Genomic DNA, 27035 nt, shown 5'->3' on the forward strand with positions numbered 1-27035 from the left:
CAGTCACACAATCAACTTCCTTGGGCGCGCTGTTTTTGCTTCGCTTTTCGTTATTCGCTTTCCCCATCTTCATCGGTTCCCCCTCTCCCCCCTTCCCTCTTCCTTGTCCCCGCCACAATACACCTTCATCCCTTTCCCTTACCCTTTCCTTCTTTCCTCTTTCCTTCTGACCTTACTTCTGCCATTTTGCCGCCTGCAGCAACTCCATAGTCATCACCATGGGCACCCATCACAACCTCGACTCGTTCACCAATCTCCATCTGCCGCCCACCTTTCTTTCATCCTCTCAGCCAGCACCCACGTCTTCAACACCAGCACACACTCCCAGCTACATCAATTCGATAACCGAGCGTGTCAAAACAGATATTGTCAAGCAGGAAAATGGAAAACCACCACCAAAGCCCCGGAAAAAGAGAGGCATGTACAAAAAGACCATCCTCAGGAAGCAGGCAGAGGCCGCTGCCGCTGCTGCCGCAGGATTACCGCTTCCGCAACCGTCACCAGCTACGTCAGACAATCAGCAGACCGCTTCGTCCGCAGCAGTCTCAGCTGCAAAAGGAAAGGCGCGGGCTGAGCAGCCACCTACTACTTCAACTGTCGAAAATCCTGATGTTCGATCACGCAAGCATGGGCGTGAGCACGCGGCGAGTCCAACAACTCTCGAGATGGAGCGAGAACTCGCCATGCTAGCAGAAGAAGCCGAGGAAGACAGAAGACGTCGAGAGGAGGAGGCTGCAGATCGAATATTGAAACGTGCGCAAGTCGTCAAGGTGAATGTCCAGCTATACACCCATACACAAAATCTTTTCCATGTAACGGACGACAATCCACTAACATGTTCCCCATATCTCAATAGCACCTTCGTTCTCTCAAGTCCAAACTGGCTACCGCGCAGATTCAGATCGGTCAAGATTTGCATTACCAAAGTATCGATCTCTTCTCGCAGTTGTACGATGAGGTGCTCGAAGACATTGGACGCGACAACAACTCAGAGCTGCTGAATCTCCTTAAAAGTTCGGCACAGGAGCAAACGGAGAATCAGGACTCGGACTTGGAGGATTCAGCAGCAGTCGATCACCCCGTACATATGCCAACACGGTCATCCGATAGATCAAAAAAGCGGGATACGGAGAACGACACCTCTACTCATAGGAGCATTCGTCGAGGCAAGCGCAGCAGTCAATACATCGGCCAGTCCTGGGATATCGGCTCTGGACTGGATGGCTTTGGACTGGACGGGCGGAAGACAACATCTGGGTCGTCGAACTATAGGTGCCACCTTCAATCAAGCAATCCTGTCATTCACCTGGACCTTGAGGACGACAACGATAATGATGAGGGGTTTGATGCTCACAACTTAAGGAAAAAGCAGGAAAAGAAGGAAGAGCAACTTGAAGCGCTTCCACAGGCGCGGGAGGAACTTCAGCTTCGGCAGCGCCAGGAATTGGAAGAACTTCAGCTGAAACAGCGTATGGAGCAGGAAGAATTTCAGCGCCGGCAGCTGGAACAAATTCGAGAGTTGCAAACGAGGCAGAACGAGGATAGCAAGAGGTTTGAGACTGCCTGCGCAAGACTGCACCGCGAGCGCTTAGAAGAGCTGATTGAGAGGAAACAGCGGATCAGTCAATCACGGGCGAGGCACAAGGAGTCCTATTCGTCCACATCGCAGTCGTACGAATTCGACAATGGTTTTCAGTCTCCCAGTGCAGGTCGTTCTCCATCACATTCGCGATCACCATCGCCAGCGCCGCCACAGCACCATTCACCTCGACAATCCCACGAGCGCCATTCGTCGTTGATCTATGCCACATCGTCTGCGGATCAAATAATGTCCAGCAAAAATACGTCGTTGTCTTCAGATCCAACTCAGCCAACCCCAAAGTCGCACAAGGTCGACGAAATCATCAACCCTTTGCCCATGTCGACCATGACGCTTGCTTTGACAAGCATGAACGAGAAGAAGAAGCAGCTAAAGAGGGCTTTAAAAAAGCAGATGGCGCAGGAGGACATGTATGACAAAGACGCCGAGAAACACGACATTACAGATCAGCAGGAGACTGGTCCTGGCCGTAGGCTCCTCAGTCCACCAATATGGAGTCAGAAACGCCATGCTGCTGAGGATACAACAAGGATTAAGAGAAGCGCATCTGTGGTCAGTTCTTCAATGTCACCGACACCACAACGTGCACAACGGCATACACCCGACCATCGCTCCCACTTGGATCAAGCTCAAACGCCACGGTCATACGTTAACTCGCATCACCCGTCATCGTTGCATCAAGCGCATCGGGATTCTTCAGAGGAGATGCTTTCGCCAACTCTTAAGCCCAAAGCCAAGAAACGCAAGAATCCAGCGCCGCACGATCATTCATCAGCGACCAAAGCATCCATCGGATTCAATAAGACTCTCTTGAGTCAATTCGACAGATGGAACCAAGATGAAAGGACTGAGAATCTATTCGACTTTGTTTTGAGCGATCCTCCAGATATCGATGTCGACGATGCCGAGGTCGAGGGCCTCTTGGACGACGAGAAACATCCATCAGGACAAGGCGACCATCAAAAGTTAAATGTCACACCAACGTCGAACGCGTTCCGATGGTATCAAGAGCAGCAAATTCTGGCTCAGGAACTTGCAAGACAACCCAAGATCGCACCATTGCAATTATCAGATGACGAGAGTACGGTTGCTCAACGAAATCAGAGGCTGCAGAGCGGGACCACGAGGATGGCAGGGCATACGGCACAGGATGAAGGTCAAGCTCATAATGGATTGGTCTTGGAAGGAGAACTCGTACTAGGAGAAGACCCACTTGCGGCATTCGTCCCTCCTCGGAAGAAACCAAACGACACCAGGAAGGCGCGCGACCATCATCATAATAGCAACCATCACCATAATGGAGGCAGCAGCAGCAGCAGCCATAACCACAGCCAAGGTTTGCAGGACGCCAGCAATCATAGCAGCGGTATGCCAGATTCTTCACCCTTCCTGTCCGCGGTTCAAATGCTGTACTCTGAAGACGGACCGGATGATTGGAACTTTCAGCCATTTTCGATGGACTCTACGGACGAGTACTTGAATCATGATTCGCCTCTGCAGGCCAGCAGCGATTACGAGCAGCTGAATTTTCAATAGCGCGACCGAATATCACACCTCGCTCTCCCGCCAATGATAATAAAAACCTGCCTTTAATATCTATGAAACGAAATCACGAAAGACATTACAAGAGTGGCACAACAACGCCAACATCACTTCCTTAGTATCCAACACGATGAATAGGAACATATACGCAGATTTGCTCAACGACATACGGAAATGAAACCGTACGTTTTACACACGTCTTCGGGGAGAAACAATAAGAGGACTAAGACTAATGTCGACGACGAAGACGAGTAAAATGGATAATGTATCCATAATTCGATCTCAAGTCCATGGACCAGGATGTGTTCAACTTCACAGCGCAGTCCATTTTGTGGCTTCGCTCCTCCCGCCCACCCAAAAAAAAAAGGCGAAGAGCGAAGTTTGTCCCTTTATTCCCTTTATCGCTCCCTTAACGTCCAAGCTGATCCCTCCTCTAGTGCGCTGCGACCGAGCACAGGCCTTGAATGTCGCCCACCAAGCCAGAGGAAGACCCTGCCACGATGGCCATAGATGTCAGTCCAACGCCGGCTACTCCTACCATTGACCTTGTTCCTGCTGCCGACCCATTACCTTCTGCAAGCGATGCTTCCACTTCCTTTCTTTCTAAGCCAGCACCCGTACTCTCTGCCTCCGAATCGTCTTCTACACCCTCTTCTACTTCAATAACTACGCCCGCTCAGCAGTCTGATTCCTCAGCACAGATCCAGGCGCGAACGTCAGGGCAGGAGCAAACCCAGGCATCAGCAACGCCAGCCAGCCCTGTAGTGGGCGGAAACAACAACAGCATCACCACAACTTCGACAAGAACCACCCATGGACCCATCACAACAAGTGTGCTAGATAGAGGACCCCTGGGACTAACATTGGATGAGGAGCAGTGGGTCAAAGATAAGATGGAGTACGCATTATACGAGTAAGTGTTGAACAATGGACGAAGTTCAGTTAGGCCTACCACTTTCCTTCACCAAGGACTAACAGAGAAGTCCCTTCTGGGTATCTTTGTATAGCTTCCAGGTTTTGGCATTGGCAATCAAGCGATACAAGTGGCAATTGGATCAGGTTCCGCGAGATGTCAGTCGACTGCAGAGTTTAAAGAAAATGCACATGAGCGACCCGCTCGAGTTTCTTCGTCAGATCAAGAACAAGGTACGAATGGTGCAATTGACCGAATGCAGGGTAAATTGACTATGTAAAGAATACGAAACGAGCAGCATTTTGACAGCCATAGCCTTTTGTGTTGTTATTTTCTTTAGGAGTTCCGCTATCCCGAAGGGCAAAGGACGCTTCCAGCACCCTCAATCGAATGGGCTAAATATCAGTTCCCTCCAGCAAATCCCGTTGTTCCCACGAGAACTCAGCGTGCGACCTTCCTGAGTTCTGTATCGTTCACAAACAACCGTGACAAGACCAATACTAGTGTCGTTTCAATTGCGCAAAGTAATAACCGATTAAGAGCAGAATCACCATCTAACGACCGTATGCGTGCAGTCAAGGAGACAGCGAGAAGCTTGGGAATTAACATTGTTCACCATCATCAACCAACGTATCACCATCATCATTTCAATCAGGACGCTGGAACCACGTCAGACCGGATAGAGGCGAATGGAACCGAAGACCGATATTCGAGAGACATTAGGGAGCCATCTAGGCGAACATCACAGGAGGTGGGCCAGTTGGGACAAAGCTATAATTCATTTGCAGGGGCGGGGGATCGGGGTAGCAATGATATGGAGGGTATCATCTATGCCAGACAAGGAAACGAAACAGTGGGAGATCGCACAGGAAGCACATCGTATTCTGTACAGACGAGCCATCAGTTACCAGCGCCGCAACCGTCATTTGACCACAAACCGATCGACTCAACCCCCATGGCGGCCCCTCAAAACCACACTATCGACCACAGTCGTGGCTATACCCCTATCCAGTCTAGCGACATTGGTGCCAACAGTAACATCACCTACAATCACATGAGCGGTAGTGTCGATATTCAACCCAACAACACCGCAAGGCCTCGAGGTTCTTCACGGGAGGGAAGTGGAGTTCGCGACGATCCTAAACCACCACTGTATAACATTCCCTGGAGTGATGAGGAGCAACAGCTGTTGGAGAAACTGCTGGAGGTCTATCCGGATGAACCTGTGGCGGCGCAACGGTTCCAAAAGATCTCGGCTGCAATGGGAACGAGAACGCCCAAGCAAGTGGCAAGTCGAGTGCAAAAGTATTTCATCAAGCTGGTCAAAGCTGGACTTGAGGCACCTGGACGTATGAACTACTCGCTGGAGACGTCGAAACCCAAGAGCAAGGGAGTGTCTGCAACTGCCAAGGGAAAGAAACGGAAAGAAGGTCCTGCGGGTACCGTGCCCGGCGAAGGAGCTGCTTCGAAGAGCAAGGCAGCTCGACCCAGGAAGAACGAGGCGAGCATGGAAGCAGGACGGTCCGGATCAGGGGCGGGAGCAAAAAGGAAACAAAAGGCCAAATCGCTTTTGGGGAGCGGATTTGGAAGGACTTCAGGAACACAGTATTTGAACTACTCTTCTGCGCCAACTGTATATATGAGCGAGGCGGATGACGAAGATAGTGTCCAGGACATGCTGGCGGTCAGCAGCAATGGTGTCGGCAGTAATGGTCCGATGAGCAGTTCACGAAGAGAAAGCGCTGATAATGGGGTCGCTACTCACTTGGGCTACTCTGTAAGCAATGGCGTTCAACTTTGGAATACCCTAAGCTCAACGAATCTCAAAGCCTTCCGACTGATGGTATATTTTTTTTTTCTTTTCTTTTCTTTTACTATGATAGTGCGACTCCTGTGGAGTGGAACCAATTCTTGGGATTAGATACTCTTGCATTGACTGCGAGGAGCTTGGAGGCACGGATTTGTGTGGATTGTGCTACAATTCTGGGCAGTACCATAACGAACTCCATCTGCTGTCACATCGCTTTCAGGCCATCGAAAGCGCCGATGTACCGGCGTATAGTCACGACTACAGAGTCTCAATTGCGGGACCAAGTGGGACCAATACCATCCACCACCCATGAAAATAAATAAAAGAAAATGATCTCTCTCGCGCAATCAATGGTGTGGATTGGACTTCTCGTGCAATCTGCCCTCAAGTAGGGTTGCTCCGCAAGTCTTGTGCACCTCTAGAATTTGTTCCCGGTACATCCGAATGGACAGAAGCCGATATCGTTTCTTTGCTTTAACTCGCGTATTGTATTATTTCCAAAGGCAGAATTGAGAAGCATTGCTGATGTGCTTCGTGCATTTCACTGCGGGCTTTATTGAGTGCTTTGGCGATCGTAATTCACCTCGAGTCCGCAGGAGCTCTATCGCTTCCTGCAGTCGCCCGCTTGCCTCGGTCGGCTTCAACTTTATCGATATGACAAAGATCTCGCTTGCTTGTGAGTCGATAGATTTTCGAGCTTGGATCTCGATTGAGATGTCGCCGATGCCGTTTTGGATATCCTCTACATTTCTTCTCATGTGCCTCAAGCCTGGTCTTGGTCTGCGCGTTGAGTGTGTCATTACTACTGCAGCCGGCGCTTTACATTCTGGTTGCCATTGCTGAAGACATGATATCTCGATAGTGCCTATGGTTGCTTTTGTAGGCATAGACCGGTGCAGCTATAACCGATGCTGCTATCAATATCGTGGTCAGTGCTTGGTGAGGCGGTCTACGACTGACAGCTCCATAGAGCGGGTTTACGTGTGGCGGCCAATCTTGACGCTACTATGGTATCGGTGTCCATGATAAAATAAAATAAAAAGCTGTTAGCAAGGAACCCGATTCGCGATGCCACCGAAAAACACTGCAGGAAACGATGCTTACCTGGATGACAGTGCGAGCTCGAGATGAACCTTGCGCAGCTCCCCTGCTACCTCTACCGCACTCTTCTTGTACTTCCTCTTGATCCCTTCCATTGCGCATCGTCCGCAGCCTTTTGCTATCCCTTCTCATCGTTCTCCCCCATTCCCCATTATCTATGATAATATCCCGTTCACCCTTTCCCTCTTGCACCTTGTACACGTTGGCCATCCCCCGCAGGACTCGTGGCCAGCAACCCCCGGGTCTCGGAAACTGCCGTCCCTCAGCTGCGAGAGATTGGCCTGCTGTGTGGCCACAACCCGCACTGCTCCCTGCCTCCTCGCTACCCGCTCCATCACTACCTTAAACTCATGGCGCACTCGCCCCTTTGCGTGTATCTAGCACTAGGCTTGGTTGGACTGGAGCCTTTGCTGCGAGCGGACGGCGCATGGCGGCTGCCGCATCTCGCTCGAGGCAGAAGGGAGCGGGGGCTGCAAGAGAAGCAGTTCAAACAGGAGCAAGAACAAGACCACAGTTGAGAGGCGAGGAAACGACACACAGGCACCCATCATCCACAAGCACGACAGCAAATAATGTACATCAACCATACTTTCGTGAACTCCTAGCTCCTTCTTCTTGACAAGTCCCAGTGGACAGGATTGCGCTGCCTTCAGGATCGTTATGATCGACCAGCAGATACGACAGAGAGGAAAAGCATCTGCTTCCCGGGGGGAAGGAAACATTGTTAGAACCAAGTCGCATATGCTCGCTCTTTGGCAGTAAGCTTTGGCAGTAGGCTTTGGTGCCAGAAAAAAGAACGATGCCATTTGTTTCCGCAGGAGGGAGAATAGCAGAAGCTGGATCTCCAAGCCATACCTTTCTGAGACTCCACTGGCCTCTGCGGTGATCCGTTGCAGTTATATGGCTACTGCTGCTCTTGGATCGCTGACCGGGTTGGGGTTTGCTCTGGTAGCAGGGTAGAGACACTGATGGGCGAAGCAGAGATAAAAGGTGTGGTATAATAAACAAATAAGGGTGTTAGAAATCAAAAGAGTAGGCTCAGGCACAGGCAGTGTAGTTACAAGGTTCACACTCCTAATCGGCGTGGTCGACAGTGAAGGCGGCCTTGGCCAGGTAGATGCAGCTGAAAGTACCATAGCCAAGAACACTGGCTCTTGAGGAGCCAGAGCGGCGGAGAGAGAGTAGGATGTGTGCGGCAAATGCCGGCCGAAGCGCATTCAGCAGCACTGCTGGATAAAAGTCATACGCTGTCTTGGACATGCAAATTGACATGTGTTTTTGGATGAAGGTCCCACAGTCGTCCCACGGACAGTCTGGCCAGTCGCTGCGGCAGTGACTACCTCCTCCGCGGTATAAAAAGACCTCGCTTTCATCTCCTCTCTTTTTCTCCTCATAGATAGCCCACAAGCCTAGCTTGTAATGAGCCCTCTGTGGTCCTAGACAATGGTAAGCGTTGCAGTGACCTCTATTGGGTACGCACTCTTCCCCCGAGAGCCTCCACTCTAATCCCCACGAACACTGGGTAGAGAGGTACGCCCAATGAAGGGGTCGGGCACGCGTATCTAATAGAAGCGCCCCGGAGTCTTTGGCCATCAGGGGGTTCGACCGCATTAGATCGCGCGAATAATGCGAATATATTTTTGGGGGCCTCCTTTGGGGCCTTATTCTCTTTACTCTACAAAAATAAGAAAAAGAAAAAGAAAACGGCACAAGTGTAGGCAAAGGGAGCTCATGGGGAGCAAGACAGGAGCCTGATGCAACGCTCATGTTGCTTTCTGCATTCATCCTGAATCAGATCACCTCGCAACTTATACGGTACTCTATTGGGCGGAGTCTTTCTGTCTCGCCTTCGAATAGAATTTCTGTTCACTATGTCAACACACGCGCGCGAAGGAGCCCACGATGCAGCAGCACGCAATAAATTCGCGCGCTGAGCAGGCATCCCTTTTTGTTTGATCATAACGAAAAGGTTTCCCATGGCTTCTATTTACAACGGTAATTGTCCTGTCTTTTAATCGTATTGCGAACCGTGCTTTGAACCAGCTCGCTTTGCGTCGATACTCGTGGTTCCGTTGCTTCACTAAACACCAGGGTCTTGGTATCATGGCATGTTGACATATACTTTTTTTTTTTTATTTTTTTCAGAAAACATTGTAATGCATATTTGTTTACCAAAGGCCACAAGGTCGTGGTCCTGGCTGTTGCTTTGAACCAAAGTCCTCGGTAGCACTGTTTGCAATTTCGACATCAAAATGCTCCAGGTAAAGTTATGCGGTCAGCAGCACTACCCTTAGCCATGCAGCTGTGCAGCAGACCTGCAACATGCTCATTTTATCGACCATGCAGGTCGTATTGACTAGGTTCCTTCGCGTTAATACTACAACTAAGACGGTGGCCCTGCTCAGTCGTACATAAACTACACATGCCATTCGTTATAGCAAGGAACATCCTGCTCCTAAACTTTTTCGTGGACAAGGACAGTATTTATGCATAACACATCCCTTTTCTTTGTACATTCAGGTGCGCTGCATCGCTCCAACACCCACTTTATCCCATTCTCACGCGCTACGATGTCTTCTTACGTTTAACCGCCCGTCCTGATTGTGCTACACACCTCGCTTTGTTCTGCAGTTGTATAATGTGGTGCAGACACGAAAGCAAGCAAAGTCCTCCTCTTTTCTTAGGCAACACAGCGCGTAATTACTTCCAATGAGTTTAGAGCTGTATTTAGTCAAAAACACGCGACTAGAATACGCATCTGCATTAGGTTAGCACAGTGGAGTTCAAGTGGCTCCCTTCCCCTGGGCTTCTTTGGTTCCAAGTCTTTTGCTTTCTTGCATGCAACCATGGACCACAACGACGTCGGCTACAGCTCTGTCTCACGGGCCCTCTATCCACATTTTGGAGGACGAAGACAACGACCGCGCATCCTCCAGCGGCGAGTCGCAGGAACGCGGACACCTCGACAGTATCAGCACATCACGGACATCATGGAGGCTATTTCTCTGTTAGCTTTCGGGAGAGAAGGTTGATCGAAGGCATGACATACCGAGCGCCGCGTGGAAGCGGCCCACAAGAGCCTCAAAAATGCTGAGGAATTTTCCGAGATGGTGGAACCAAAGGCTGCTGACGGCCGGGGCGGCTTCATGGTTCGTGTTCAAGCAGTTTGGCGCCATCAATGGGCCCTTTGAGGCCGAAGGTCTGGAGTAGTATAGGTGGATTATTTTGATAGAACCATTGAGGCCATCGTCTTCTGCTCGCCTTTTTTTGGTGGCACTTTTCTCAAAGCATGTTTTCCTTCTTGGCAGAGTGCAGCTCCCCCTTCATTGAGGACTGAGTTTCGACCATCTTCTCGTCTTGCACTTTCAATATGAAAGGGAGATTTGGGTCCTCGGTTATCATTATGGATTGTGATTGAGCAATTGAGCATAGACAGCTGGTAGGTCGCGAGAGGCAAAGTGGGGGAAAGCAGGGTATGACAGAGGACTGGGTGGAGAACGAAGACATGATTTTGAGTCACCATCTGGTCAGCTCTTGGTCATTGCTGCGGGGAGCATGCAAAAAGAACACAGAGAGCACAGATCATTTTTTATTTTGATTTCTCATAAACAGTCAGCTCCTTCACCTTTCTGTCAGCGAATCCTGAAATCGTTATAAACGAAGGACCGGCCCCAATCAACCGCGGATGCTTTTTTCCTCACTCACCCATCACGCACTTAGACCCCGACAACAACCCAGCCAACTGCTGCCAATACTCCGCTTGTCCGTCTCGACTGCGACAGTAACAGGGCCAGGAACAATAACCAGGACAAGAACTGCAGTACTCGCTTTCGCTCAACGCCAGCACTCCACACTTCATACACATACCAACAACACCATCAAGCCGCTATCCACCGATATGTCTGGAACTGCTTCCGGTGCCTCGGCGTCACGTAAGCAGCCGCCATGGCGCGTCCCCGAGGGCAAGCCCGTGCCGAAGCTGAAGTTGTACAACTCGATGACTCGCACGAAGGTACGTCCGCGTTGGGATCCCTACTCTTATCTCAGTTGGATTCGGGCCAGCTACCTCTCCACTTTCTCAGGACGACCACTAACATAACACTGGTGTATTGTTTGAGAATAGACCGAGTTCATTCCCATGGACGGTAACCAGGTCACTTGGTATGCCTGTGGTCCCACCGTCTACGACTCCACTCACATCGGGCACGCCAGGTAAGCAAAAAAAAGGAGCAGATCACGCCAGAGTTGCAGGACAAGAGAGAATACACGGAGATTGTAAATACTGACGGTTATTATTATCTTTCCTCTTTTCCAGGAACTACGTTTCACTAGACATTCTGCACCGTGTCGTTGAGGACTACTTTGGATACAACGTCCTGTTTGTCGAGAACATCACGGACATTGACGACAAGGCAGGGACACACTGATAGCAAAAAGCAACCGTAGAAAACAACAGGGCCTTTTTCTTATTATTATCCGTCCATCTAACATAAGTCTGTGCGATTACAATATGAACACGATAATAGATTATCAAGCGTGCACGTCAGAACCATCTCTTCAACAACTTCAAGGCTGCAACCACGACTGTGACACCCGAAGCGATCGCCAAAGCTGAGGAAGCCTGGAAACTCTATGCAGAGTCGGAACTTTCAGCTATCGACGCGACTGCTGTTCACCAATGGGCTACCTTTTCGGAAAAGATCACCAAGGACGCAATTCTAAAGGCGACCATCACGACCGCCCATCCTAAATTCGCCATGCACTTTTCTGCGCTCCATGAGGCATACGATGCGATCGAGCGGGCCAAAAAGTCGCCCTCGACCACGGATGCAGCCGTTTTTTGCGATGCTAACAAGACAACGCTTGCGAATTTGCTCGACAAGGAGCTTTCACACACCGTGAGCGACCCCAAGGTGTTTAGGGACTTGGCCGCTTATTGGGAGGGAGAGTTCTTCAAGGACATGGATCGTTTGGGAGTCCGTCGCCCCGATGTGTTGACACGTGTAAGCGAATATGTGCCCGAGATTGTCGCATTTGTGGAGAAGATCATCAGCAACGGATACGCATATGAGGCTGAGGGATCCGTCTACTTTGACACTGCTGCATTCGATGGCAAGGATGGTCATCACTATGCCAAGTTGGCTCCGTGGTCCAAGGGCGATGCTGCATTGATGGAGGAATCTGAGGGCTCGCTCGGTATCAAGTTGTCTGGAAAGAAATCGAGTATGGATTTCGCGCTCTGGAAGGCGTCCAAGTCGGGCGAGCCCGCCTGGGATTCGCCATGGGGCCCTGGTCGCCCAGGATGGCATATTGAGTGCTCGGTCATGGCTTCGGAAGTATTGGGCAGTGGCATGGACATTCACTCTGGAGGAATCGACTTGGCTTTCCCTCATCACGACAACGAGCTGGCTCAGTCGGAAGCGTACCACCAGTGCGATCAGTGGGTCAACTATTTTACGCACTGCGGTCACTTGCACGTCGAGGGACAAAAGATGTCCAAGTCCCTGAAGAACTTTATCTCTGTCCAGGTGAGTCAACGAGCGTGGTGTAAAAAGCTTCTTCATGGAAATGCTGTGAATATTATAAATAATAGTCGCTGACGCTTTCAGATACATTGCATATTATGATTGTAATTTGATAGCAAGCATTGGAGAAGTACACGCCCCGTCAGCTTCGCCTCTTCTTCTTGCTCCATCAGTGGGACACCGGTGTTGATTTCAGAGACACCAGCATGAGCGAGGCTATTGGAGTCGAGACAACCTTCAACGTAAGGCTTATGTCTGTCGTTTCGATAAGCGAACGGAGCAATATGAATTATTTCATTGACAAAGACTAACGCGGTTTGATATCTGTGGACATAATAGAACTTTTTCGCCAACACGAAGGCCATGATCACTGAAGCGAAGCACACCGCTCTGGATTCGACTGGCTCGCATAACTTCCGTCGTCTCGAGCTTGAGATGATTGCGGCTTTGAAGGAGAAGCAGAATGCCATCCATGCTGCCCTGTGCGACTCCATCAATACCCCTAACGCCATGTCTGAGCTTCTGTCGCTGGTCTCGCGAACCAACGTCTACATCAAGGATGCTGGCAAGAACTTGAATGTCGATGTCATCAGCAAGGTCGCGCAGTATGTCAGCAAGATGCTGAGGACCTTTGGTCTGGATGGAGTTGTCTCGGAGCCCATTGGATTCGCCAGTGGAGAGGGCGGTGCTGCCGGTGTCTCGGTCGAGGATATTGCGATGCCCTACCTCCAGGTGCTCTCTACTTTCCGTGATACGGTCCGCAGCTATGCTCGTGAAGGACGTTCCGTGCAAGAGATGCTGGCTCTGTCGGACAAGTTGCGCGATGAGGATCTGGAGCGTTTGGGAGTTTCGCTGGATGATCGCGAAGACGGCAAGGCGTTGATCAAATTCATCCCTGCAGAGGAGCTGGCTGCGCAGCGTCAGGCAAAGGTTCAGCAGGCTGCTGAGAAGGCAGCCCGTAAGGAGGAAGCCGCCAAAGCCAAGGAGGCAGCTCGTTTGGCGAAGCTGGAGAAGGGCAGGGTTTCACATCTGGAGATGTTCAAGGAGGGCTCAAGTGCTGGGGAGTATGGATCATTTGAGGAAGGGACGGGCATTCCTTTGACGGACAAGGAAGGGCAGGAATTGCCGAAAAGCAGGAAAAAGAAGTTGACCAAGGAGTGGGAGACCCAGAAGAAGCTGCACGAGGATTTCTTGGCTGAGAAGGCCAAGGGCAACATTGCTTAGACTTTATGAAGGACGCCTTCTTTCGTTCTTTCGTATTTTGTTAGTTAGTAATTTTCACAACGACATCGCGACTTGTTATGATACAAGGAGTTTATTCAGACTTTTTTGCGGATACAAGTACTATGATCGAACAAAGAACAAAAGAAAGAAAACTAAGAAACTAACTATTGACCGCTACTATCCCCGCACACACACACGACCGCTTGATGAAACTATTGACTGCATACATGATACGTCCATTGAGCGGTGATGGAGAGGGAAAATATAATACAGGTTTGTGGGGGGATGAAGCTGATCAACGATGTGAGTAGTCAAAAGAAGAAGACTGTCGTATGAGAAAGATGTCCATGATGTAAAACAAGAGAGCAGCATTTCAATATCACCGCACGCGACGTTTGAACCCTCCGCTCGGGCATATTCCTTCCAACCAACATCAGGGCCATAGATAATGCCATTGCCACTGCTTTCCGCATCCACTGCTATTCCTAACAGACTTGAACAAAGAGATACCCTGGGTCTCCTTAACAGTCGGAGGCGACGGCAGCGGCAGCTACAGGTGTCGAGGCAGCGAGTGAAGCATTGTGACGAAGTCGTTCGAGGATATGGGCCATACCCTTTCGGGCCTTTACCGAGTTATCCATGAACTTGTTGATGCCAAAGGACTCGACTCTTCCTGTGAGACCCCATCGGAGCTCGCTGATAATTCTGGCCTCTGTCTTCACTTGGGTCCTGTTTGGGGGCAAGATAAAAAGCGTTTACCAGGAATGGGTCAGCCATCCAATGCAGGAGATAAGGAAAGGAAAAAGAGAGCGTGCAAAATAGAAGCGATCCAAGCACCACACGGCAAACACAGGTGAAGAACGACATAAGGAAGGAAGGAAGGAAGGAAGGACCATGTACCATTTTGGATTCTCGGGGTGGACGGTGAAGGTCTGGGTCTCCTCGACCTGCATCACCCGCACATGGTTGAGGTTCTTGGTACGGGTCACCATGGTCTGTGTCCTAGGGTCGACCTCGGACTCTTCAATAATATAGGCATCTGGACTCTTGATCAGCTATTGAACGAAACGAGGATATCACCAGGTTAAAGGCAGTGAAACATTCATGACGAATGCCGCATCCATGAAATATGGACGTAGATCCTGCACAGGGGAGGAGGGACATACATGTCGTCCCCAGCGAGGGAGGGCGCCCTGCTTGAGAATCACTCGGGTGGTGCGGAGGACACCGGTCTCTGGATCGACCTGTCGGTCGATGACATCGCAGCCGACAACGTGGGAGGCGAATGGGTTCGGGTAGCGGAGCCAAAAAGCGTAGGTGACATTGTCCCAGGCGTGCTCGAAGGACGATGTGTGCTGATAGAACTTAACCATGGCGGATGTCTATTCCTGGCGGTTAGTGGTTAGTGGTTTGTGATCGAGGGTGGCGGTCGTGGAGGTGGTTGAAGGCAGTGGGGGCGGTGGGGATGGCGACGAAGTGGAGTTGTAAGAAGCGGTTGATGGTGGCAAGCGGCGGAGATCCAGCGAAGTATTCCTCGAGGTGGTTGCTATTCGTTGTTTTCCAGTTCATTCCCCCCATTCGTGTGACTCCTTTCTTCCCTTCTGTCCTTCGGCATTTCCAATCCGGCAAGCAAATAGAAGGAACACTCATATCCCATTCCGCAGAATGCTCTCCTCTTTTCTTTTTTCTTCTCTTCGTCACACCTCTTCGAAAAGGACTTTTGACGGACAATAGCAGGAAAGCTGAACAAGCTGATCAACGAACAAGCCATGAGGACACCGATTGCAAGACTCATCCCTGCACGATCCGTAGCGGTCGGTGCAAAACATCCCACGCCATTATCATTATCTCACTCGGCCCAATGGCGATCTCTATCCACCACCGCTGCCTCTTCTTCACTTCAGAGTCAGAGCAGGACCCTGACTTTCCTTGGGACCTCTCTCAGGAAGAACGCACGCTCTCCAACTATCGCCACAGGATCTACCCCCTCACAATGCTCCTTCCTCCGTCCATACCATATCTCGATCCGCTCATTCGACCAACATCAACGTGGTATCCAGGACGCCGCATCAATTGGCACCACCCAAGACCCCACAGAGAAGCCCTCCCTCACAAGCGGCGATTCGCACATCCAACCGCAACAAACGACCCCCAACCCAATCCCCCCAAACCTCGACCCCAAAGCCCGGATGCTCATCGGCTTCACTTGCACCGTCTGCAACAACCGTTCCCACAAGACCATGTCCAAACATGCCTATAACCACGGCGTCGTTCTCATGCAATGCGACCACTGCAAGAACCGACATCTCATTGCCGATCATCTCGGTTGGTTCAAAAACGGAGGTGTTACGGTCGAGGATCTGGTGAAGGAGCGGGGTGAGACCGTTCAGAAATTGACCAGGAGTTACCAATTGGTCAAGGATGGTCAATTGGATCACAAGGACGATAGCAATGGCGCCGGCGTAGGAGTGGGAGTAGAAACAGAATCGGCAGGGGCATCCATATCGTCAACAGAGACAGCGGACACGAAGCCCAAGACCGAATTTGAACTCGCTTTAGAAAAGGCTTCAGAGGGAATGCTCGAATGGATACCAAAGGATATTCTACATCAGGAGGAAGAGCGCGTAAAAAAGAGTCGCGAAATGCTTGATCACTCCAAGAAGCAGGACTAAGTTTTTTTTTTTTTTTTTTTTTTTTTTTTTCGTTTCAATAAACAGTAAATTCATAACATAGACGATTCAATGGCTTTTTTTCGCGTCTTGTGTAGAACAGACAGACAAGAGGAAGTTATGATTCGAATGTTTCTTTATTCAAAAACAGGAACAGGATGGCAGCAAGCTCAAATGGAGGATGAAGAGAACAAGATCGATATATATATGTATAGTTTTGATATTACAGCTAGAACAGAAAACAAAGGCAACAGACGAAAACAACAATATAACAGAACAACACAAATGCAAAGCAAGTCTATGGGGTACAATGAACAATAAACAAAGGCAACAAACGGAAACAACGATATAACGAATAATGTCAAATACAAAACGACAACGGAATGAAACACACTCAAGAATACACCACACAAATGAATAATAATACAAGGTTGGATACTCCCCAACAACAACGGCCCCATCATCAGCTAATTTGCTCCGCAACCGTGGGATCATAGGGGTGGCGAACCAGGAGATCATACAGCTCGTCCGGCAAGAGTTTAACCATCCTGATTGTCTCCCGAATAATCTTGTCTGCATTCAAATCTGGAAATATTCGCAGCAGCTTCATAGGGCTGAAAGTAGAATGATCAACAAAGAACAAGAAAGTCCAAACATTAGCAGGCGTATTCTAGCACTCGGAGGAATGGATATTTTGAAAGACGATAAAAATAAAATAAAATAAAATAAAAATGGCTGAGCTGCATACCTAGCATGGCTCATAAGCTCATCGCGGATCAGGTATAACTGAGCGATGATGCAGATGATGTTTAAGTGAATACCCCAGGCCAGTAAAAAGTCCCATAGCTGCATCGCCTGCTCCAGAGGGGGGGTGCATGCACAAATCGTCAGCACGGCTATGATGTACCGTAAAAAAATAGATGCACATATTAATTGACTTGCACACGCCTGCTTCACATGGCGCAAACATCAGAGAAAAAAAAACACACTTACAGGGAAAGGCATACAGCTCCGCGGACAGCTTCTTCAACTTTAGATAATCGTACAGCTCGGGGTCAATCTTACACAAGCACTGCTCCAGCAGCTACAAAAAAAAATACACACGTCAAAAGGGGGTCAGTCGTTAATACGATTCAAGCCAGTATGACGAGCAGGCTGAGATTCTCCCCCTTTAAATCCGCTAGCACATTGTACGACCCAAAAATGCGCTCACCTTGATGCCACAATGAACGCCTTGCAGTGTTGGCTGGACATAGAGCGGACAGCAATACCTGAGCAGGTTCGAATACGAGTAAAATGCCTCTATCTCTGACATCGTGTACAGGAATGGTGCGGCTAGCACATTCATTCCTTGCACATATGTGAACGAGACATCCGTACCCTGGGCCGTGGTGGCTATGATTTTGTTTTCAAAAGAATAAAGTAAGGATCCTGGTTCGCGTACAGTAGACTACAGCACAGGCGCGTGTTTTAGCACAGAAATATTTCCCATGATTTCCTTACCCTGCGTACTCCAGGCAAACGCACAAAGGACCCGGATCAAACTGTCCTCCTCAACCAGACTCTTGTACTTGTCGTCTGTGGCCATCGTGCGAAAAGTATCGTTTCGGATCTTGCTGTACTCCTCGGGCTTGCCTTGCTTGACCAATGAGACATATTCTTGTGCCGAGACGTGATGGACCTCAAGCAGCAATTTCCAACATTTGCCGCGAATCGATGATGTCTTTGACTTCGATGTAGAAGGCTAAGAATAAAGGGAACACCACATCGTTTGCAGATTTAACATTAGCAAAGGAGCAGAGTATACAAAAAAGGATGTCGTGCTCGTGACGAAGTGTCTATTGTCATGAGTGATTGCCATAGACACCAAATGTGAACATGGAGTAGAATAGGAGTGACAGGAGCAGGCCGAGTGTTTTCCGACTTCATATTGTCAATATGCTTCTTTCCACGGCCCATGGACCATAGATCACCATCGAAAATGATAAACAACAAAAGAAAAAAATCTCACACGGTGTAACGGCTACCTCTTTTTTTCCCTGTACCACCGAAGTATTAACCGCACACAAAGGGGGATATAAAGGAAGGAAAGAAACCCGTACCGCTGAATTCTCTTTCAAGGGTAACGCAATCCCGTTTCGTTTATTGTCGCCCATGAAAATAGAAAAAGATACAGCACACACCAATGAAAAGGGCTCATTCTCTTTTAGCTCATTGCTCAACGCATTCCTCCACGAGGGGGAGGACAAAACAGGCTTTGTACCGTCCGAGATGTGACAAACAACAGGAAGACCAGATGCAACCAGATGTAAAATAAAACCGACCTCGATCTTGTGCAACACTGCGCCCGCGTGTGGTCTGTGATGCAAACGTCCAGTAACCCATAAAAAGATTACCAAGAAACCATTGGGCAAACGAAATTAGGCTTCACTCTGGAAATACAGATGTGGCGATGGAAATCTGATTACGCATGAGAGTTAAGGTGAAAGAACAAAAATAAGAGATAGGCGTGCTTGACAACCGTTAGGATGCAAGGAAAAAAAAAAAAAAAAAAAAAAAAAAAAAAAAAAAGGCTAGATAGTATGACACCAACAATGACAACACTCGTGCAAAGACAAAAAAAGACTCAAAAAAGAGGGGCATTCAAGAACAAAATACGGAAGGATAGCAGTTGTTTTGTAACAGCGGACGAGTACGAATCCAAACGACAAACATGCATAATTAATCCAGCGCTTTTGTCACTAAAACAACCGACCCTGTCAGAGTTCGAGCGAAGAAGTACCGAGGCCAGGAAATGAACTGGAAGAAAAGCTCATGAAGGGGGCATAATATTATTTTTGGGTAGAGTAGCGTACCTGCTCAGGAATACCATACGCCAGAATCAACTGTCGCAGCTCTTGTAATGACGCTGCTATCGCCTGCTCGGTCAGATGCTGGCGATTGAAGACCTGCTCGAAGAGTTCGACTGGATCCGGTCCATCCCCGATAGCAGAACCCTCGACTACTGCTTCCACTGCATCGATTGCATCCTCTGCAGCCTCGTCTGCAATCAACTCTGCGGTCTCTGCGTTGATCTCATCGGGTCCAGCACTACTGTGCTGAGAACTCAAGGAGTACTTACGTTGACGGAGTCGCAGCGTCGAGTCTTCAAGATCAGTAACCGTACCATCACTATCGTTCGAAGGATCATGGCGATTGGTGACTCCGTGATGACTGAAACTGCTGCTAATGTCGCCGGACGTACCCGCAGAGAGCGTGCAGGGATTGCTATTACTCGTATTGCTCTCTATCTCCGCCGTATCATTGTTCGATCTCTTACTGGCGGCACTTTCCTCCTGGCTACTGCCACTTTCCTTAGTCGGATGCTTCTTGCTGATGCTATGACGAACTTGTTGTTGCTGGTGTTGGGTGCTGCTGTTTCGTCGGACCCTGGCCTTGACTTTAGCATAGAGTGCGTCCGGGACAGTAAAGCCCTCACAAGGGCCCATTAGATCGAATTCCCTACCCTCTCTGTCTCCGGGGTCATTGCTGTGCTCGTCGTCCTGGGTTTGGCATTGTTTAGTAGCCAATTTCAATTGTACGACTGCCGCTGGTGGTGCTGTTTCTGATGCTGGACAAACCGAGTCGTCCGTGGTGGCTGTGCTGGGCGCGACTGAGACCAGCGACAGGGCTGTCTTTGGCGAGGCCGCGGTCACAGTTGTAGGGAGCTTCTTCTTGTCAATGCGACTGAGGCTGAGTTTGAGGGTCCTTCGTGTGTGAGTCTGGGCGACGCTCGAAGGAATTCTGGTGATCTTATGCAGCCGGCTCTTGAGCCAGTGCTCTGGTGTCGTCCCTGAATCAATGGTGGATTCTGCAGTGAAGTGGAAGGGTTGATATTGAAGTGCTGATTCGAATCCGCCTGTAGCAGTACGCATGGCCCTGTTGTAGGTAGGCGACGGAGTTGGGTTGAGACCGTCAAGAAGAATCACCTCTAGTTTGTCTGCAAACTCCATGAAAGGGTCGTGCTGAGGACGAAGGGGAGGAGACGGCGAACCAAACCAGGGTGACCAGAGTGACCAGGGTGAGGTTCAGCGAAGTGGAATAAGAGGTGTGAAGACAATGTGTGATGCCGAATCCCGAATGAGTGAAATGACTGAAAGTTAAGGAGGACGACGAGGAGAAAAGAGAAGGGTGAGAATTGAGTTGATCGTTTGGATGCTGTTTTTGTGTCTATTTCGATGTTGTTTTGTTTAGATATTGCTTGTTATTTACATGTTCTGCAATGCAAGTGCGTCTGACAATACGACAAGTAGACACCTGTGAGGATATGAGCAAAGTCTTATGTATATGTGTGCGTGTGTGGAATCAAGCAATAGCACGCAGATCGGATGACAGAGTGTATGAAAGAAAGTGGTCCTAGTGATGTGAGGAATATGCGGCGGTAGGAGTACAAAAGGAGGACCACGACACAGAATGAACGGGCTATGGAAAGAAGTAAGAGGGAAGAAAGGAAGAGAGGAGAGAAAAGGAGGATAGAATTAGAAGCGAGAATTAAAAAAGCAATTGAAGATGAAGAGAGAGTAGGAGGGAGTGCAGGAGCAGGTATGAGTACGAGTACAAGAAACAAGGGGACTTTGTGGGGACAGATGGTAAAAGAAGAGCAAGATTGGGATCAAGGGATTCAGTTGTGCAGACGAAGGGTGTGTGAGGGGGTGGGGGAGGAACAGGTGAAGCGACGGTTGTGGATTCTTACTAAAAGTCCTACGGCTCTGAATATAAAGATTGCCGTGGTATGTGGAAGGAGCAGACAGTGGCGTCGTGCTACTTGAAGACAAAAACGGCCGGTCGAGAATGAGAGAAAAAGACCAAGCGCGGACAGGGAAAGAGAAAGACGAGCTGGAAAGGGGGGCGGGACAAGCGCAGAGTTTCCTCCCCACTCCCCAATCCAATGCAGTGAATGGGTAAACAATACAGTGTACTGCAGTTTTTTTTCCTAGAGCAAGCAAGCACGTATATCTGCCTGAATACAGTGCGCAAAACGCATGCAGTTTACACTTACCCACGTACAGATAGTAGAGCGCTGCAACATGTACAACCTTGACAAGGAAACAGGCGAGCAAAAGTTCGTGTTGAATGCGCGAACAGCGAATGTGTGCAGAGAGGTAGGCATAATCCGATCGAGTGCACGACACAAAAGGAAACTTTACTTTTGCTTTGCAGGCGGAGTGAATGGGATCGCTGCTGTTGATATCGACGAAATTTCAGCGGTACGTCCAGGGGTATAAAAGCAACAACGAAGAAAAAAGAAGGGGGGTGATTGTCGGTAGGAGTACAAAGTACGAAAGAGACCTCTGGACAACGGGGGCAAGAGGCGGAATAATAGAAATAAGGGTGTTCAACAAAACGCAGGGATCCATCCACTTCTCTGCACAATGGGACATACTCCAGGATAGGAAGAAGAGAAAGAATAGCAAAGCGAGCGACATGTATAGATTCAAGTACAAAGCAACACAGCATGGCGTGGTGTTTGCTTCTATTGTTCAAATTGTATATATAATATACCATCAAGCGGATGTCCTTTGGCTACTCTCTCTTTCCTCTCAGTTGACAGAAGAAGAAGAAAAAAAATCAGGTCGCAGGTAAATGGTAGGACAATCGACCAGTCGTGCGGATGATCCACAATACAGTTGCGTTTGTTGTGTCCTTCTGACAGCTCTTCTGCAGCTTCCGAAAGAAAAATGTTATAGAAAGTGAATAGGAGAGGATCGAAAGGGAGGGTGTGGATGCTGTTTAGAGGGCCTGTCCATGTAGTGAATGGTTCCTCTTTTTGCAGCTGTTTGCCGAAGAAGCGTTTAGTTATTATCTTTTCTAGATAAATATTGCATATTCTCACAACGATCGTCCACTTCTGTTCTCCTTTCCTTGCGCTGCTATATTTCGCGCGCTATCGTGTTCTTTTATATCTTTCACTTACTCGCGCGCTCCTCATTTTGTCCCTTTTGCTCACCTATTCAAGTCTCACAGTATTCATACCACACTATTAGAGAGAGAATACGATCGCAGTGACCCGTTCCAAGCAGATGAGGCGCGTTTCTTCGGACATGAGTGCATAAATAGTAATAAGCGAAATCAACAAGCTCCTTATTCTCTTTTTTCCTTGAACAGGGTCCTTTCGCTCATCCGTATGTCTCTCTCTTTCTCTTTCTCTTTCTTTCTCTCTTTCTCTCTCCCTTTCCCTCTCTCTCTTTCTCTATCTATCTTCTACTGCCTTAAGGACCACGAGAGGTTATAAATAATCGATTGGGCCCTCAATCAGTTTTATCAGAATCGGTTTTAGGAGACAGGATGGCAAATGTAGGAATGAAAAAGGGTCCAGTTCGTGAACCAAGCAATCAGCACCCAAACCTGGAGCTCGTAATATTCTACTCCACATTCGGACTTGTGTTACAACCGAACGTTCCCACCCTCCGGAACATTTTTAATATCAATTTTACGGATATAGGAAATGTCCCCGGGGACCCGATCCTTCATTCCTGCCTTGAACATCTCGTTCGTTCTTTCTTTCTCCCCGTAATAACGTGGCGCAAAAAAAGTAACAACTAAAAGATGTAAAAGAACAAACCATCCCGCTGCCGAAGAAGAAGGGCAGTCAAAAAAGCATGCAGGTTTCAACCTTACATGTTCTCTTCTTCACCAAGAACCCTACTTCTTTGCTCGGTCTATCTTCGATATGCAAAACAGATAATCACACACCTTTTGTTGTTACTCCTATTGCTGTTTGTTGACGATGTGTTGTTGTTTATTTAGTATTTAGTCCAGTTGTCTGTGGTCGTTTCCCTTTTGAGTTTCCAAGGTGTACGAGTACAGCCCATACAATAGACGACGGTGTTTTTGCTGATTTAGCGTCCTCCTACATAAGCAAACACGCATGAGTTGGATCTCTCTGCCGAGTTTTGTGGTTTCTTGCAGCTTAAAAAAAAATCGGTGGGTCGATCGACAACCGACTGATCGACTGACCAAACATCTATCCACCCATCATACAGACGTGGGATGGCCAGCGCTTGATATGTCGCCATCTAGCTCATCGCAACACAAAGCTACAGAGGACAAAACACCACGCATAAAAAAGAATCATTCGCTCAGGGGTAAAAAAAAGACATACGTGCAACCCCGAGAGAGTGCATGGTCAACGATGCGTAATCTCTTCACAAAAGGGGGTAAGGTAAGCGGCCGAATAGTCTATCCCCTCAGTATTTTAGCATTATTGCTATACAATAAGAACTCAGTCTAGAGTGGGTGTCCATCAAGCTATAGCTAGTTTTTTTTTTTTTTTTTTTTTTGGCTCTGAGACGCGTCTCTGGTGAACCAATGATATTACGCGTTTCCGTTCCCTCGGTTCAGTATGTTTCAGTCCTGCGCGTCGTACTCCTTTTCTACGGATTGCACCAATTCCTGTTCACTCCAGAAGGTTCATAGGATACATACACATGTAGTCCACTGCAGTTCCATTTCACACTCTCCTCCATGCTCTTCTGACAATGTCCCTGTACTCACTTTTTTTTTCTTTTTTTTGGAGACGATCTGCGCTTCTGTATTGGATAACAGTACTCTATAGTACAGTCTATTGCAAATCTGACATGTAAGCTGCGGTTTATCGTTCTACAGATCCTAAAGTCGTCGCTCTTGGCCCTGGTGCAGGCTGTAGTGGAGGCGGCGATGAGGATGACGAGGGCAATGAGGATGACGAGGGCGATGAGGATGACGAGGGCGATGTTGGCGCTGCACTTGACCCTGTTGCTGTTGTCGGTGCTCTTACTCCTGCCAGCTCTTCGATATCCCGCTTACAGAGAGGACAATTGCGATTCAGTCGCAACCATTCGTCGACACAGTCCTTGTGAAAGTAATGGTTACAGTTCATTTTTCTCAGTTCCTCGTCGTTCTCATAGTCGCACAGACAGATGGCGCACACTGCATCCTGAGGATCCGTCAAGGTCAAGTATTCGCAAGTCGTATTCGATCCCGATGAGCTCTCTGGTAGTTTGGCCATACTCGAAGCCTTCTTGCTTTTCCTGAAGAACCCAAACAGACCTCCCTTGGATCTTCTAGAGGATGATGATGACGTAGAAGATGTGTCTGATAGAGACGTTTGCGCTGGATTTGACGATGCCGTTGTAGATGTGATCGGCGGCATCATGCCTCCAATCGGCTCAATCCTGTCTACAGAGTTTTCGCCAATTTCAACTATAGTGCTTCCGTTGCCATTTCCGCCCTCTGTCTCAGACATAACCGGTTTCCTATACTTGACGATTGGAATTACAGCAATCATCTCTTCAGTCGCTCCCTTGACGCCCGCAACAGGTCCCAGATCCAGTGCTCGCATGATACGGAGAACAAGGGGCAAACACAGGATCACCGCCAGACACAGGATGATAGGGATCAGGATAACAATGTATCCCAGGCTCACATGAACAACTGTCAGATAGTAAACTCCAGGGGCTTCACTGCGACACTCTCCCACCGTGAACAGGAAGTAGTTGGACAAGAAGAACAGACAGGTTCCTGCAATCTCCATCGTGGTTCGTTGTCGCTCCAGGATGATATCACGAGTTGTGAGTGGTGCGCCCTGGACGCGTGGATGCATGTGAGCATAGATCGCGAAGGGAAACGAAATGGCGGCACGAACGGCGTAGAGGATGATCAAGACCTTCAGAAATATGATATTCTTGCATGACGCGTTCCTGTCCAAGATCAGTACCACGATTGTTGCTATTATCTAGAGAAAGATTTATTGCAATAAAATGCAGATTAGCAATATGGATATCAATCTTGAACCTCCCCGGTTCCTAATGCGCTGTTGCTTTAAGAAATGTCGCACGAATGACTAAATCATGCAGTGATCGGTCGATTTTTGCGCATGCTATTTCAGCGTTCGCACCCTATGAACCCAGTCGTCATGGAGGAGTCATATATACAGTCCTAGCGCGTTCCGCACATACCAATCGCGGGGGGATATTACGTGCGCAATGTGTGCCCAATACCGCCTTTGTCAAAAGAACATGCCCCTGCATAGAAACAATAGGTCTTTTTTTTTTCTTCCGAAGCCTTCCTTCCAAAACACCCTCACCACAATAGCTCCACGAATATGTAGTCCCGTAGCCGGTTAGTAAGCTGTATTGCTCCGAAAATGACAATTTAACATACCTTGGCGAGCGTCATGATACCGCTGAGGACGAGAAATATACGAGCGTTCCGGGGAATGTTCCCCCAGCGGCCGACTATCCGACCCAGAGCATTTCTGCGGACTCTTCGGCCTGCAGGGCTGATACTCGTGTTGTCGATGGCCATGTCAATAACTGAGCGAGGACGTGTGGCTGTAGCTGAGGAAGTGTTGTGGGCAGCCACGTCTGTTTCAGCTGGTGAACCAAGCGTCGTTTCTGATGGCGGAGGTGGGAGCAGGGGCGGTGGTGGATATGTGGACATGGCTGCGGTGCTGCTGTCGGGAGAGAGGGGTAAGGACGTTGAGGACCAGTGCGGTGGAAAATGTGAATACGGTGCTGAATCTGAGTCTGGCTGGGTGTGAGAAGTGGGAGGCAGTGCTGGGAGGGCTGTTGGGTATTGTGACAATTGCAGTGGTAGGGAATAGAATGCAAAGTGTGGATTTGAGCGCAGGTCTGAATGTGGGTCTGAATGCGGATCTGAGTACGAATGAGAGTGCGAATGAGAGTGCAAATAAGAGCGCGAATGAGAGTATGAATCAATGTGCGATTGGGAGTAGGGATGAGGAGTATGGTGGTGACGAGCAGAAGGCTGGTTGGAGTCGATGAGAGAGGGGGAGGAATAGACGAGCGGATAGGGTATAGCGAGTGTGGGCGAGTAATGAGAAGATGAGGAAGACGAGGACGAGGGTGGGGAAGAAGTTGTAGCTGCGGTGTAAATGTGGGGGGAATGATAATTGGCGGGCGATACGAATGTATCGGGTGCTGTAGGTGGATCCACTGCGCCTTTATGCGTTCCTGTTGCGGTCCCTGTTGCAGTTGCAGTGCTGTCTATGCTATGCACGTTGCTGCTGCATCCTGTGCTGTTGGCTGCATACGTCTGTGCATCCATGACTCTATTGAGGGGAAGGCCAGACGGCACTATGGAGGGGGAGGGTGGGAGTGGAGGCGGAAAATAGGGTGCAGAAAAGAAAAGAGGGAACGAAAGGAAGGAAAAGGACGAAACGGACCAAATGAACACAAGAAAACAAAAGCGTGAAGTAGAAAGTAAAAGACAACTATGTGCATTGACTACATGTCGGCTCTAGATGCTCGGCCCAAGCCCAAAGAAAGACAGCAAAGGAGTAGGTCCGATGAACAAGACAATCGGGCTGCTCGATCTAATTTTAGGCCGCTGTCTGTTGAAGGGTGCTGTGGTGCTTTGGATGATGGGTCAGTGGGCAGATGGAGAAACGGCATGGGGAGCGATATGTATGGTATTTACAGAGAATCAGGCCTTTTCTGCTTTGGCTCCTTTGTGTTGGATGCCGGATGCGTTTGATGACCACTGCCACATTGCAATCGCTCTCTTGTTATTGATATCTTCCTCACGAGAAATACGCACGCATGCATGCGCCGCGTTTGCATCTAATTCGATGCCGCGTAATATCGAACGCGATTCGACTTTGATCCCCATT

The 27035-nt window shown here is 49.0% G+C and overlaps 10 protein-coding genes across 10 annotated transcripts; 4 read left to right on the top strand and 6 right to left on the bottom strand.

Moving 5' to 3' along the window:
• Positions 1–218: 218 nt before the first annotated feature.
• On the top strand, positions 219–3136 carry BC939DRAFT_508444 (uncharacterized protein; the record flags this gene model as incomplete). Its single annotated transcript, XM_051561002.1, has 2 exons — positions 219–770; positions 857–3136. The coding sequence occupies 2 exons, from the start codon at positions 219–221 to the stop codon at positions 3134–3136; spliced, it is 2832 nt and encodes a 943-aa protein (XP_051406345.1).
• Positions 3137–3470: 334 nt separating this feature from the next.
• BC939DRAFT_497515 (uncharacterized protein) lies at positions 3471–6259 on the top strand. Its single transcript, XM_051559728.1, has 4 exons — positions 3471–4055; positions 4150–4288; positions 4396–5832; positions 5939–6259. Exons 1-4 carry the CDS (start codon positions 3607–3609, stop codon positions 6176–6178), a joined length of 2265 nt encoding a protein of 754 aa, XP_051406346.1. The 5' UTR covers positions 3471–3606; the 3' UTR covers positions 6179–6259.
• A 1084-nt stretch (positions 6260–7343) lies between these two features.
• BC939DRAFT_469587 (uncharacterized protein) lies at positions 7344–7697 on the bottom strand. The gene has a single exon (XM_051558028.1). The coding sequence runs from the start codon at positions 7686–7688 to the stop codon at positions 7350–7352; it is 339 nt and encodes a 112-aa protein (XP_051406347.1). The 5' UTR covers positions 7689–7697; the 3' UTR covers positions 7344–7349.
• Positions 7698–10184: 2487 nt separating this feature from the next.
• Positions 10185–10396, bottom strand: BC939DRAFT_469589 (uncharacterized protein; the record flags this gene model as incomplete). The annotated part of the gene is made up of 1 exon (XM_051558029.1): positions 10185–10396. The coding sequence occupies one exon, from the start codon at positions 10394–10396 to the stop codon at positions 10187–10189; it is 210 nt and encodes a 69-aa protein (XP_051406348.1).
• Positions 10397–10864: 468 nt separating this feature from the next.
• BC939DRAFT_485494 (tRNA synthetases class I (C) catalytic domain-containing protein) lies at positions 10865–13715 on the top strand (the record flags this gene model as incomplete). The annotated part of the gene is made up of 6 exons (XM_051559315.1): positions 10865–10978; positions 11090–11178; positions 11282–11378; positions 11493–12494; positions 12608–12733; positions 12831–13715. 6 exons carry the CDS (start codon positions 10865–10867, stop codon positions 13713–13715), a joined length of 2313 nt encoding a protein of 770 aa, XP_051406349.1.
• Positions 13716–13788: 73 nt separating this feature from the next.
• On the bottom strand, positions 13789–15264 carry BC939DRAFT_469591 (PRELI-like family-domain-containing protein). Its single transcript, XM_051558030.1, has 3 exons — positions 14882–15264; positions 14616–14770; positions 13789–14444 (listed from the first exon to the last, which is right to left on the bottom strand). Exons 1-3 carry the CDS (start codon positions 15086–15088, stop codon positions 14237–14239), a joined length of 570 nt encoding a protein of 189 aa, XP_051406350.1. The 5' UTR covers positions 15089–15264; the 3' UTR covers positions 13789–14236.
• Positions 15265–15901: 637 nt separating this feature from the next.
• Positions 15902–16108, top strand: BC939DRAFT_383971 (DNL zinc finger-domain-containing protein; the record flags this gene model as incomplete). The annotated part of the gene is made up of 1 exon (XM_051551783.1): positions 15902–16108. A coding segment is annotated over one exon (207 nt), but the record flags the coding sequence as incomplete, so codon positions are not given.
• Positions 16109–16847: 739 nt separating this feature from the next.
• BC939DRAFT_404017 (rab-GTPase-TBC domain-containing protein) lies at positions 16848–18101 on the bottom strand (the record flags this gene model as incomplete). Its single annotated transcript, XM_051552781.1, has 5 exons — positions 16848–16998; positions 17133–17280; positions 17378–17468; positions 17598–17779; positions 17888–18101. Coding segments are annotated over 5 exons (786 nt in total), but the record flags the coding sequence as incomplete, so codon positions are not given.
• Positions 18102–18390: 289 nt separating this feature from the next.
• BC939DRAFT_53955 (uncharacterized protein) lies at positions 18391–20637 on the bottom strand. Its single transcript, XM_051561733.1, has 3 exons — positions 20636–20637; positions 19240–20516; positions 18391–18742 (listed from the first exon to the last, which is right to left on the bottom strand). The coding sequence occupies exons 2-3, from the start codon at positions 20374–20376 to the stop codon at positions 18596–18598; spliced, it is 1284 nt and encodes a 427-aa protein (XP_051406353.1). The 5' UTR covers positions 20377–20516; positions 20636–20637; the 3' UTR covers positions 18391–18595.
• Positions 20638–23718: 3081 nt separating this feature from the next.
• Positions 23719–26566, bottom strand: BC939DRAFT_469606 (uncharacterized protein). Its single transcript, XM_051558031.1, has 2 exons — positions 25565–26566; positions 23719–25136 (listed from the first exon to the last, which is right to left on the bottom strand). The coding sequence occupies exons 1-2, from the start codon at positions 26468–26470 to the stop codon at positions 24015–24017; spliced, it is 2028 nt and encodes a 675-aa protein (XP_051406354.1). The 5' UTR covers positions 26471–26566; the 3' UTR covers positions 23719–24014.
• Positions 26567–27035: the final 469 nt, after the last annotated feature.

Source organism: Gamsiella multidivaricata, assembly GCF_025024155.1.
Source record: "Gamsiella multidivaricata strain RSA 2152 chromosome Unknown BC939scaffold_132, whole genome shotgun sequence".
Lineage (NCBI taxonomy): Eukaryota > Fungi > Mortierellomycota > Mortierellomycetes > Mortierellales > Mortierellaceae > Gamsiella > Gamsiella multidivaricata.

Coding starts and splice junctions, on each gene's coding strand:
- BC939DRAFT_497515 (XM_051559728.1), top strand. CDS start 3,607: ATGTCGCCCACCAAGCCAGAGGAAGACCCTGCCACGATGGCCATAGAT. Junction 4,056..4,149: donor ATGGAGTACGCATTATACGA/GTAAGTGTTGAA, acceptor ATCTTTGTATAG/CTTCCAGGTTTTGGCATTGG. Junction 4,289..4,395: donor TTCGTCAGATCAAGAACAAG/GTACGAATGGTG, acceptor TATTTTCTTTAG/GAGTTCCGCTATCCCGAAGG.
- BC939DRAFT_469591 (XM_051558030.1), bottom strand. CDS start 15,088: ATGGTTAAGTTCTATCAGCACACATCGTCCTTCGAGCACGCCTGGGAC. Junction 14,771..14,881: donor TCCCTCGCTGGGGACGACAT/GTATGTCCCTCC, acceptor TTCGTTCAATAG/CTGATCAAGAGTCCAGATGC. Junction 14,445..14,615: donor CACCCCGAGAATCCAAAATG/GTACATGGTCCT, acceptor GCCCCCAAACAG/GACCCAAGTGAAGACAGAGG.
- BC939DRAFT_53955 (XM_051561733.1), bottom strand. CDS start 20,376: ATGGAGTTTGCAGACAAACTAGAGGTGATTCTTCTTGACGGTCTCAAC. Junction 18,743..19,239: donor CGTATGGTATTCCTGAGCAG/GTACGCTACTCT, acceptor TTTGCATCACAG/ACCACACGCGGGCGCAGTGT.
- BC939DRAFT_469587 (XM_051558028.1), bottom strand. CDS start 7,688: ATGTTTCCTTCCCCCCGGGAAGCAGATGCTTTTCCTCTCTGTCGTATC.
- BC939DRAFT_469606 (XM_051558031.1), bottom strand. CDS start 26,470: ATGGATGCACAGACGTATGCAGCCAACAGCACAGGATGCAGCAGCAAC. Junction 25,137..25,564: donor GTATCATGACGCTCGCCAAG/GTATGTTAAATT, acceptor ATCTTTCTCTAG/ATAATAGCAACAATCGTGGT.